The sequence below is a fragment of the Mandrillus leucophaeus genome, unplaced genomic scaffold (genome assembly GCF_000951045.1).
Source record: "Mandrillus leucophaeus isolate KB7577 unplaced genomic scaffold, Mleu.le_1.0 Scaffold216, whole genome shotgun sequence".
In the NCBI taxonomy this organism is placed as follows: domain Eukaryota; kingdom Metazoa; phylum Chordata; class Mammalia; order Primates; family Cercopithecidae; genus Mandrillus; species Mandrillus leucophaeus.
Window position 1 is genome coordinate 2984277 of NW_012102210.1, and position 12946 is coordinate 2997222.

The window sequence follows — 12946 nt, forward strand, 5'->3', positions numbered from 1 at the left end:
CCATTCTCCCCGTCACTTTCAGGTATACCAATCAAACGTAGGCTTGGTCTTTTCACATAGTCCCATATTTCTTGGAGGCTTTGTTTGTTCCTTTTCATTCTTTTTTCTCTAATCTTGTCTTCACACTTTATTTCATTAAGTTGATCTTTAGTCTCTGATATCCTTTCTTCCGGTTGATTGATTTGGCTATTGATACTGTGTCTGCTTCTCAAATTCTCGTGCTGTGTTTTTCAGCTCCATCAGGTCATTTATGTTCATCTCTAAACTAGTTATTCTAGTTAGCAGTTCCTCTAACCTTTTATCAAGATTCTTAGTTTCCTTGCATTGGGTTAGAACATGCTCCTTTAGCTTGGAGGAGTTTGTTATTACCCATCTTCTAAAACCTACTTCTGTCAATTCGTCAAACTCATTCTCCATCCAGTTTTGTTGCTGGTGAGAGTTGTGATCCTTTGGAGGAGAAGAGGCATTCTGGTTTTTGGAATTTTCAGCCTTTTTGCACTGTTTTTTCCTCATCTTTGTGGATTTATCTACCTTTGGTCTTTACTGTTGGTGAACTTCACATGGAGTTTTTGTGTGGTCGTTCCTTTTGTTGATGTTGATGCTTTTGCTTTCTGTTTGTTAGTTTTCCTTCTAACAGTCAGGCCTCTCTGCTGCAGGTCTGCTGGAGTTTGCTGGGGGTCCACTCCAGACCCTGTTTGCCTGGGTATCACCAATGGGGGCTGCAGAACAGCAAAGCTTGCTGCCTTCTCCTACCTCTGGAAGTTTCGTCCCAGAGGGGCATCCGCTAGATGCCAGCCAGGGCTCTCCTGTGTGAGGTTTCTGTCGACCTCTGCTGGGAGGTGTCTCCCCACCAGGAGGCATGGGGGTCAGGGACCCACTTGTGGAGGCAGTCTGTCCCTTAGCAGAGCTCTAGGGCTATACTAGAAGATCTGCTGCTCTATTCAGAGCTGGCAGGCAGGAACGTTTAAGTCTGCTGAAGCTGCGCCCACAGCTGCCCCTTCCCCCAGGTGCTCTGTCCCAGGGAGATTGGAGTTTTAGCTATAAGCACCTGACTGGGGCTGCTGCCTTTCTTTCAGAGATGCCCTGCCCAGAAAGGAGGAATCTAGACAGGCAGTCTGGCTACAGTGGCTTTGCCGTGCTGCGTTGGGCGCCACCCAGTCTGAAATTCCTGGCAGCTTTGTTTACACTATGAGGGGAAAACTGCCTACTCAAGCCTCAGTAATGGTGGACGCCCCTCCCCTCACAAAGCTGGAGCATCCCAGGTCGACTTAAGGCTGTTGTGCTGGCAGTGAGAATTTCAAGCCAGTGGATTTTAGCATGCTGGACTCCTTGGGGGTGGGATCCACTGAGCTAGACCACTCGCCTCCCTGGCTTCAGCCCCCTTTCCAGAGGTGTGAACGGTTCTGTCTTGCTGGCATTCCATGCGCCACTGGGGTATGAAAAAAAAAAACTCCTGCAACTATCTCAGTGTCTGCCCAAATGGCAGCCCAGTTTTGTGCCTGAAACCCAGGGCCCTGGTGGCATAGGCACCCAAGGGAATCTCCTGGTCTGTGGGTTTCGAAGACCATGGGAAAAGCATAGTATCTGGGCCGGAATGCACTGTTCCTCGCAGCACAGTCCCTCATGGCTTCCCTTGGCTAGGGGAGGGAGTTCCCCAACCCCTTGTGCTTGCCAAGTGATGCAACACCCCACCCTGCTGCTGCTCACCCTCTGTGGGCTGCACCCACTGTCTAAGCAGTCTCAATGAGATGAGCTGGGTACCTCAGTTGAAAATGCAGAAATCACCTGCCTTCTGTGTTGGCCTTGCTAGAAACTGCAGACCGGTGCTGTTCTATTTGGCCATCTTGCCTGGGAATCCCTCATGTATTTGTTATTACATGACCGTAAGTTTTTTATTTCTCTGTGACAGTGGGTCTCAACTAGGAGTGATTTTACCCCTCAGGGAACATGAGAAACGTCTGAAGACATTTTTGATTGTAGTGACCAGGAAAGAGATGCTACTGGTGTCTAGTAAATAAGACAGAGGTACTGTGGAATATCCTAGAATGCACAAGAGAGTCCTCCATAACAAAGAATTGTTTCAAAATGTCAGTGCTGAGGTTGAGAAACTGCACTGGGATTAATACCCAGGAGTGTGATTATTGGGTTATATGTAAGTATATGTTTAATTTTATAGGAAACTGCCAGAGTGTTTTCCAGAGTGGTTATAACTATTTGTATTTCCAACAACTATGTATGAGAGATCAAGTTCCTCCACATCCTCATCAGCATTTATACTGTCAGTATTTATTTTTTTATTTTTTTGAGATGGAGTCTTACTCTGTCACCCAGGCTGGAGTGCAGTAGCGTGATCTTGGCTCAGTAGCGCGATTTCAGCTCAAAGCAACCTCCGCCTCCTGCGTTTAAGCGATTCTCCTGCCTCATCCTCCTGAGTAGCTGGTACTACAGGTGCACACCACCACACCCGGCTTATTTTCAGTAGAGATGGGATTTCACCATATTGGTCAGGCTGGTCTTGAACTCCTGACCTTATGATCCCCCCCCCTTGGCCTCCCAAAGTGCTGGGATTACAGGCATGAGGTACCATGTCTGTCCACTGTCAGATTTTTTTTTTTAAATTTAGCCTTCCTGGTTGGTATATAGGGGTTATCTCATTATTGCTTTAATTTGCATTTCTCTACTACTGACAATGAACATTTTTTAATATGCCTGTTTACTATCTATATATTTTCTATTAAAATTGTTTTGCTCATTTTCTAATTGCATTTTTTTTTTTTTTACTGTTGAATTTAGAGAATCTTTATATATTCGGGATACAAATTCTTTATTAGATTTCAGACTTGCAAATTTTTACATTATACAAAACCAAGTTTTCTTCTTCTGTTTATTGTTACTATTGTAATTTGTTTTGATGCTCCAAATACAGATTTGGTGGCCAGTGGCAGCCCCTTCAAGCTGGCTCTGTATCCTTTTCATACGTCCCCGTCATCTTTTGATCATGTCTTTGCTTTCTGGCACAAGATATTTCAGGCTCACCTTATACTTTCCTTCTCCAGCTCTGGAATCAACCAGTTCTCCAAGAAGCCTGTTCTTCCAGTGGAATGTGCTATTTAGGGGCTAGGATTTAAACACTAGGCATGTGTGTTGCTACTGGGTTGCTCTCAGCCCTACACTTATTTACATTAATATTTATTTCTCTGTCTGTATATATTAAAAACCATATGTTCATCTAATTTTTATTTTACTTTTTTCTTTGTTTTTGTAACTTTCATATCTAATAGTGAGTAAGCTCACTTCCAGTATGCTTTATATAACGAATATTCTCATCTCTTGCCAACCTCTCCCCAGCAAGGATGACCCGAATTCTCCACTTGGATTCAAACACTTTATTCAGTCTGTCCCCTTGGGTGGGTGCTCTTTTCACCCTGCCTGGGCTTTGGCACTCCATGCTAGACCACTCCTCAACATGTATACCACCCTTCCCTACTTGGTCTCTTAACTTTCCCGTGTCAGAATGCTCATCACCCTCAACATATGGACACTCTCCCCATGCCACTTAGGTTCTGACTCCCCATGCTGAACTACCCCCTCACATGGATTTCTTCCTCATACTGCATAGGCTCATGACACCTCACGTTGGTCTCCCCTCTACTTGAATGCCTTTATCTTGTTTAGGATTTGACTCATGATGCCAGGCTACACCATGTAAATAGCCTCCTCACTCAAGTTCTGACATTCAAGGTCAGACTGACTCCTTTCATCCTGCTTGAGTAGTGACTCACCACACTGCCCTTACCCTGTATGACACGTTTCTCATCCTGCAGGAAATCTGACTTTCCAACCTAGGCTATCTCTCTGTGTAGTTATTTTCCTTCTCTACTGCAGCTCTGCCACTCCATGTAAGGACACCCCAGTGTGGAGACACCTACCTCATTCTGCTTGGGCCCTAACTCTACATGTCTGGTGGGCCTCCCTCTTCATGGAAGCCCTCCTTATCCTGATTTGGTGCTTTTATTGCACACGAGGCCACACCTCTGCAAAGATTGTCTCCTTGCCCTGCTTGAATTCTAATACTCTGTGCTATGACACTTCTTTACATGGGCACCTTCCTTACCCTAATGAAATTCTGATACCTTGCTCTGGCCCGTTGTCATTCCATTTGCTACAGAGTCCCGCCTTGTTCTGCCCACCTAATGGTTTTAAAATTCAATTGTTTGGGATGGGAAAGACAAAAGAAAAGGAGAATAGAAACACAGGAGAGGGGAGAGAGAATAGGAAGCTTATTTTTTATCACTTTATGATTAATATATCTTTTCTATCCTTTTACTTTCAACCTATCTGTGACCTCACAGTAAAGTGCATCACTTGTCAATGTCATATAGTTGAATGTTATTCATTTTTAATGTTGTCTGTTAATCTTTATCTTATAACTGAGATATTTAGTTCATTTACATTTAATATAATTATTGAGCTAGTTGATTTTGCTATCCTTTATTATTTTAGGTTAATTAATTATTTTTATTCCGTGTTATTTTCTCTGTTGGCTTGTTTTACTGTTTTTCCTTTTAGTGGTTATCCTAGAGATTATAATATACTTCCTTGACTTTACAGTTTACCTTAAGTTAGTACTTTTTCCACTTTATGAGCAGCAAAGTATCTTATGACAGTTGAACTCTATTTACTCCTCGTATTTTTGCTTTTGTTGTCATATATATATTTCTGTTCTACATGTTCTAAATCCCACAAGACGTTATTATTGTTGCTTTGAACAAACAACATTCTTTTCCATATGTATGTATATAGGAAATATAAAACAAAGTAAAATATGTATATATACACAAGGGTGTATGTATGTATGTGTACATGTATATATTTACACACACACACACATCCTTTAAGTGTTCTACATTCTTTCTAGCAGTTCTGTACTATGTTGGATCATTTTCCTTCAGCCTAAAAAAAATTTCCTTTGGTATTTCCTGAAGTCTTCTGGGAATTATCTTAGTTTGTATTTGTTTGGTTTAAAAAAATGTATTTCCGTTGGTTATAGAATTATAGGTTTTTATTTCAGCACTTTAAAGAGCTACTATCTTTGTTGAAAGGCCAAGTATCTTTTTTTTTTTTGAGACAGAGTCTTGCTCTGTCGCCCAGGCTGGAGTACAGTGGCATGATCCCTGCTCACTGCAAGCTCTGCCTCCTGGGTTCATGCCATTCTCCTGCCTCAGCCTCCCAAGTAACTGGGACTACAGGCGCCTGCCACCATACCTGGCTAATTTTTTGTATTTTTTAGTAGAGAAGGGGTTTCACTGTATTAGCCAGGATGGTCTCGATCTCCTGACCTCATGATCCATCCGTCTCGGCGTCCCAAAGTGCTGGGATTACAGGCGTGAGCCACCGCACCTGGCCCAAGTGTCATTCTTGTTTTTGCACTTTTGATTTTCAGCAGTTTGGCTTTGATGCCCCAAGAGTTGGTTTTTCTTTGTATTCTTTGTGTTCACTGAGCTTCTTAACTCAGTAGATTAAGTCTTTTACCTGTTTTGGAGAATTCTTACCCATTAACTCATAAATATTGTTTCTGCACACTTGTCTCTTCTCCTAGGAGTAAAATTACACATATATTGGATTATATGTCTCTGCTGTGTGAGTCTCTTATACTGGCATCTGTTCATTCTTTTTCTGTTCGGTAGTTTTCTGTAGACTTTTTGAATTTACAAATTAGTTTTACAAATGTCTATTTGCTTCTACTACCATTGAATCAAATTTCAGATAATGTATTTTTTATTCTGAAATATTCGTTTCTTTTTTAATAGATTGTAGTTTTCTGTTGAGATTTTCCATATTTTATCTACTTCCCTTTATCTTTTGCTCTGAATATATTAATAATCATTTTGAAGTCTTTTTGTGCTAACTTGTAGCTAACTCCCCTGTAAATCAGTTTTTCTTGTCTACTTTTTCTCTCAATTTTTGGTCAGTTTTTCCTGCTTCATATGTTACATAATGTTTTGTGTGTTGAATATTGTAAATAAGAGGATAATAGAGATTGAGGATATTTGCACGTAGAGGGACTAGAAAAACAAGAGCAAGCCAATCCCAAAGCTAACAGAAGAAAATAAATAACCAAAATTAGAGCTGAACTGAATGAAATTGAGATGCGAAAATCCATGCAAAAGATTAACTAAATCAGAAATTGATTCTTCCAAAGAATAAACAAGATTGACAGACCACTAACTAAATTGTTAAAGAAAAAAGACAAAATAAGTACAATCAGAAATGACAAAGGTGACACTATCACTGACTCCACAGAAATACACAAACACATACACACACATACACGCTCAGAGACTATTATGAACACCTATTCACACAAAAACTAGGAAACCTAGAAGAAATGGATAAATTCCTAGAAATATACAACCTCCCAAGATTGAGCCAGGAAGAAATGGAAATCATGAACAGACCAATAATGAGTTCTGAAATTGAGTCAGTAATAAAAAACTTCTTCACAACAAAAGAAACCATCAGCATAGTAAGTGAACAACCTACAGAATGGGACAAAATATTTGCAAACTGTGCATGCGACAAAGGTCTAATATCCAGAATCTGTAAGGGACTTAAACAGTTCAACAAGCAAAAAACAACCATATTTTAAAAATGGGCAAAGGACATGAACAGACACTTCTCAAAAGAAGACATACTTGCGGCCAACAAATATATGAAAAAATGCTCCACATCACTAATCATTCAAGAAGTACAAATCAAAACCACAATGAGATACCATCTCATGTTAATCAGAATGGCTACTTATAAAAAGTTAAAAAATAACAGATGTTGGTGAGGTTGCAGAAGAAAGGGAAGGCTTGTATAGTGTTGGTGGGAACATAACTCAGTTCAGCCACTGGGGAAAACTGTGGAGATTCCTTAAAGAGCTTAAAACAGAACTGCCATTCAACTCAACAGCCCCATTACTGGGTATATACCCAAAACAAAATAAATCATTTTACTGAAAAAAACACATATAATCAATTTTCATCATATTACTGCTATTCACAATAGCAAAGACATGAAATTTTAAAAAAAAAATTTTACTTTAAGCCTGACAGGTCTTTGGTTTTTCAACAGTTAAATATTGTAAGAGCTCAGTTCAGGCTTTCAGATGTTTGAATTCAGCTCTTTAAACTCCTTGCCCTCACAGCTGTAGAATATGGTAAATGTTGTAAGGAGGACACGAGTCAAGTATTTGTTGCAGTTACACTTTCTCAAGGGAAATTCATTTCATTAGTACTCTTGCAAATAATTTTACTGTTTTTCTCACTCAGCCCCTTTCTTGGGGTTGGCCCTTCTGACTTTTGACTGAGTGTAGTGAGTCTTTAATTCCTTACCTTTAAAAGTTCTCTTCCTCAAGCATTAGTTATTAAGCCCCCTGCCTTAAGCAGGTACATTTGGCAAATGTATTAAGGAGGAGAGCTGATGTGTGTTTGTCCCAGGCCTCTCCATCTAGTGGAACTTGATCTCTTATAGTGCCATGAGTATGAATGAGATTTCAGTCTATTACTCTGACTGAGGCCCAGCCTCCCATACCACCCCAACACTCAGGAAATGTCTTGTAGGGGAAATCAGATGGATATCCTGCTAGATTCCATCATGTCACACCATCATGACAGCCTTCATGTTCTTCAAAAGCTTGGTGATTTCTCTTTGTCAGTAGATTATGTCTACCTACACCAAACCCTTTCCTAGAATCACCAAATTCCTCTCTCTAGCATGTTAATTGGTAATATTTACTCATTGTTTCTATAGCTGTAAGACTTTTTTAAAAAAATATGATTTTTATAATTCATTCATTTTGTTTGTTTGTTAAAGTAGGAGTGATGGTATATGGCTCCCTACCTCATCCTACTTGGAAATGGAAGACCCATTTAGATCACCCTTAACTTCTCTCTATAATATATTAATAGTATTCTATATAAAGTTCTTGCATCTTTTATTATACTTTATTAGGTATTTGATATTTTTGGTACTATTTTTATGACATACTTTTTAGATTTTAATTTTATAACTTCTATGATAATGAAAAATCTAATGGACTTAAAAATTTGATCTTGTATCTGGCAAATTTTCTAAAAAGTTACATCCTAGTAAGTTACATGTAGATTCTTTTGGATTTTTCTATGTACACAATTATATCAAATATGAAAAGTAGCTATTCTTTCTTTCTTATCCATCCCTTTTCTTTTTTCCTGCCTTACTGCTAATACTATTTAACACCTTACTAAAATATTGAATAGAAGTGGTAAGAGTTGGCATCCTTACTTTATTCCTGATCTCACAGGCAGTATTTTCAACATTCTACTAGTAAACACAATGATTGCTTTAGGGTTTTTTGTAGTTTCTCTTTGCTGTGAGTTTTTGTCATGCATAATTACTGAGTTTTATTAAATGCTGTCTCTGCCTGTATTGATATGGTCATGTGTGTTTCTCCTTTATTCTGTTGAGGTAGGTGGTTAATCACTTTTTTTTTTTTTAAATGTTAACTCATCTTGTATTCCTGGGGTAAACTATCATGGTAGAGATTCAACTACACACAAATGTATGTGTGTGTAAAATGAGAGCAAGCACACAGCATACACACACATGTGCTACATTTTGTTGTCTAACATTTTGTTTAGGATTTTTGTATTTATGTTCATAAGGGGAATTGACATTTTTGTTTCTTTTCTCATAACTGTCCTTTTCAATTAGTGAATGGTAGGCATATAGTATAGACTCAAAAGTTCTACTTTTGTGATATATTCTAGATATTACTCTAATACAATGCAACATTATTCTCTTCTTGAAACTTTATTTTCAAGTGATTTTTTGAAAGTTTTATTTATTTATTTATTTTTTTTCTTATAGAGACAAGGTCTTGCTCTGTTACCCAGGCTCTGGAGTGCAGTGGTGCAGTCATGGCTCACTGCTGCCTCAAACTTTTGGTCTCAAGCAATCCTTCTGTCTCAGTCTCCTCAGTTGCTGGGACTATAGGCGCATGCCACTGTGCCTATTTTTTTATGTTTTGTAGAGATGGTCTTGCCACATTGCCCAGGGTGGTCACTTAACTCCTGGGCTCAAGTGATCCTCCTGCCTCAGCCTCCCAAAGTACTGGGATCATAGGTATGAATCACTATGCCAGGCCTTATTTTCAAGTAATTTTAGAGTTACAGAAAAGATACACATATAATAGTATATATTATATATATAATAATATACCTCTCTCCTAGCTTCTCCTGTTGTTAACATCTTTTCTTTTTCATTTTATTTTTATTTTTATTTTTTTGGAGACAGAGTTTCGCTCTTGTCGCCCAAGTTGGAGTGCAATGGCGCGATCTCGGCTCACTGAAACCCCTGCCCCCTGGGTTCAGGCGATTCTCCTGCCTCAGCCTTCCAAGTAGCTGGGATTACAGGCATGCACCACCATGCCTGTCTAATTTTTGTATTATTAGTAGAGACGGGGTTTCACCATGTTGGCCAGGCTTGACCTCAGGTGATCCACCCACCTTGGCCTCCCAAAATACTGGGATTACAGGCATGAGCTACTGCGCCCGACCTATTTTTTTATTTTTAAACTTTTAGGTTCAGGGGATACATGTTCCAGTTTGTTCTATAGGTAAACTCGTGTCGTGGGGGTTTATTTTACAGGTTATGTCACCACCCAGGTACTAAGCCTAGTACCCAGTAGTTTTTTTTTTTATCTGTTTCTCTCCCCCGTCCCTCTACCCTCAAGTAGGCCCCAGTGTCTGTTGTTCCCCTCTCTGTATCCATGACTTCTCATCATTTAGCTCCCTCTTATAAATGTGAGGATGCAGTATTTGATTTTCTGTTCCTGCATTAGTTTGCTAAGGATAATGACCTGCAGCTCCATCCATATTCTGCAGAAGACATGATCTTGTTCTTTTATATGGCTGCATAGTATTCCATGGTGTAAATGTACCACATTTTCTTTATCCAGTTTGTCATTTATGGGGCATTTAAGTTGATTCATGTCTTTGTTATTGTGAATAGTACTATAATGAACATTTGTGTGCATGCGTCTTTATGGTAGAATGATTTATATTTCTTAGGGTGTGTACACAGCAGTGGATTGCTGAGTCAAATGGTAGTTTTGTCTTTAGCTCTCTGAGGAATTGCCACACTGCTTTCTACAGTGGTTGAACTAATTTACACTCCCACAAACAGTGTACAGCCACTCCCTTTTCTCTGCAACCTTGACAGCATCTGTTATATTTTGACTTTTTTATAACAGCCATTCTGATTGGTGTGAAATGGTATCTCATTGTGGTTTTGATTTGCATTTATGTAATCATTGATATTGAGCTTTTTTCTTATGCGTGGTGGCCACATATATATCTTTTTAAAAATGTCTGTTCATATCCTTTGCCCACTAGGTTGCTTATAAATGCTGGATACTAAACCTTTATCAGATGCATAGTTTGCAAATATTTTCTTCCATTCTGTAGGTTGTCTGTTTACTCTGTTGATAATTTTTCTTTTGCTGTGCAGAAGCTCTTACGTTTAATGAGATCCCATTTGTCAGCTTTTGCTTTCGTTGCAATTGCTTTTGTGTCTTCATTGTGAAATTGCCCATTCCTGTGTCTGGAATGGCATTGCCTAGGTTGCATATGTGGTATCCACATCATCACTGCTGATGTTAACTGATCACTTGAATAAGGCAGTGCTTGCTAGGTGTCTCCACCATGGAAATAAGTTACTATTTTTCCCTTCTTATACTCTATGTTTTGAAATCCAGTCACTCAGTTCAGTGCATACACAAAGGAGGAGGGGAAGATTAAGCTTAACCTTCTTTGGTGGGAGGTATCCACATCTGTTATCTGGACTTCTTCTTAAGCAAAATTTGCTGCTTCTTTCCAATTATTTATGTATTCAGTTATTTACTTGCTCCACTCTGTTTTAATATTAATTCCCTATGATCTCAAGATATAACTACAACCTTGAAAACTCCTGGTTCTCCCGGAACTCCTTGATGGAATGCTCTGTTTCTTGTTTATCTTTGTACACTGTGTGTATTTAGCACAGTCCCCTAATTTATAGTGGACATCTAGTAATTCAAAAAAATGTATTTTCAATTCAGCTGAAAAATACCATTTCCTCAACTAACTTATATAATTTAACATTCTAAATTAAAAGTAGGTTTTAAGATAAAAGTAAATGTGTGATAACATTGTATCAAACAAAATAAAGGGTACTGCAGAAATTTTACCTTAATAACATTTGACGTTGATGTGTCCACAAAATATTCCTATAGCTACTTAAATATTCCCTGAAACCACTTTTGGAAAGAGATTTCAGTTTCTAATAGGCCAAGGAGATAACCTGCTGTATTCTTTCTCTTTTTTGGTTAGATTACCCAAGAAGATAAAGACTCCACTTTCTGCTTTCTCTGAAAAACTGTCATCTGATGCAGTCACTCAGATAACAACAGAAAGTCCAGAAAAGACCCTATTTTCATCTGAGATTTTTATTAATGCTGAAGATCGTGGACATGAAATTACAGAGCCTGGTAACCAGAAACTACGCAAAGCTCCTGTCAAGTTTGCCTCATCATCTTCAGTCCAGCAGGTTACTTTTTCTCGTGGCACAGATGGTAAGAGAATGTGATTTCATTTTAGATTGTTAGACCAGCTCTTTTGTGTAATTATGTTAGAAATTTGTGGTTGTGCCTTTCTAGTCAGAAAACCTAATTTTAATTTAAGAATTAGGGTCCATATGATTATATCTGTCTTTTATTTGCATAGCTGTCAACAGAATGTGATTTACTATATTTTTATCTTAATTTCTAGCAGAGTTAACATGTAGAACTCATGCCGTTTGTGGTTAAAACTTATTTTTGTCTCATATTTGCAATAAAAATGCAAGACGTTCATAACAACTTGAAAGTAATTGAGGTCTGCTTTTAAAAGGGCAGATAAATTATCTTGTATTATAGTAATGTTATTACTATATAGTGTGTATATAGAGTATGTATATACTAAATACTATAACAAATAGATGCATAAGCATATGATAGTGCAAACACAATAGCAGTTTATCTCTTGCTTATAAAGCAATCACCAGAGACCCAGGTTGACTTCTTGCTCTGTTGTCTTTAAAATACGTAACCCAAGGTTATGTTGGATTTACCTTCATGGTCAGCTGGAAGGAACAGAAAGCATGGAGGAGCATATATAGGAGATGTTTACAGGCCAGGTCTGGAAGTAACCCAAATCACTTTCAGGAATGTAGTTTAGCTATGTTTTCCAAAATGAAGAAGAAATGGATTTTGGTGAATAGGTAGCAGTCTTTACCATAAGGTGAACATTTAGAGTGTTTTATATGCTATAGTTTCAGTGATATTTTGATAGTACTTTTACCATATAACATTTAGAATTAGAGCAAATTGTGTATTATTTTCTTTTTTGGGTAAGTAGCAGGAAAATTAACAATTAAGTTTCCATTCTTCCCCAAATGAAGATGGAAACCTTACTAATTTTTAAAATATTTACTATTTTGGACAAATCTACTCAAAGTACATTTTAAGTTTCTCTACTTACACAAAAAACTTGTCCATCTACACATATAGATAGAATATACCTAAATGTAAAGAAAAATGTTTGGTTCAGCATTTAAATTGCATTGAATTTAAGTAAGTGCATTTATATACTAAGATGGTTATAATTCTTGAACATTTTTCTTGTGAAATTAAAGCATACCATATATATATACGTATAGTTTAATAAATCATCACAAAGAACACCTTTATGTGTTGGTTACCTGTTGTTACAGTGATACAGTACAACAAACAACCTAAAAAATCTCCATGGTTTGTAACAGCAGACATTTGTTTTTCTTACTCACAGGCTTGTGGGTCAATTGGACTTTGGCTGGGCTGGCTGTAAGCTGCAGAAATGGTTTG

At 38.1% G+C, this 12946-nt stretch overlaps 1 protein-coding gene across 1 annotated transcript in view; it reads left to right on the forward strand.

Annotated features, from left to right (window-relative positions):
• Positions 1 to 12946, forward strand: part of ALMS1 (Alstrom syndrome protein 1) — a 249438-nt gene that overhangs the window by 144585 nt on the left and 91907 nt on the right. The window contains exon 12 of the mRNA XM_011980691.1: positions 11397 to 11638. Within this exon, the coding sequence (XP_011836081.1) occupies positions 11397 to 11638 (242 nt within the window). The remainder of the gene's footprint in view (positions 1 to 11396; positions 11639 to 12946) is intronic.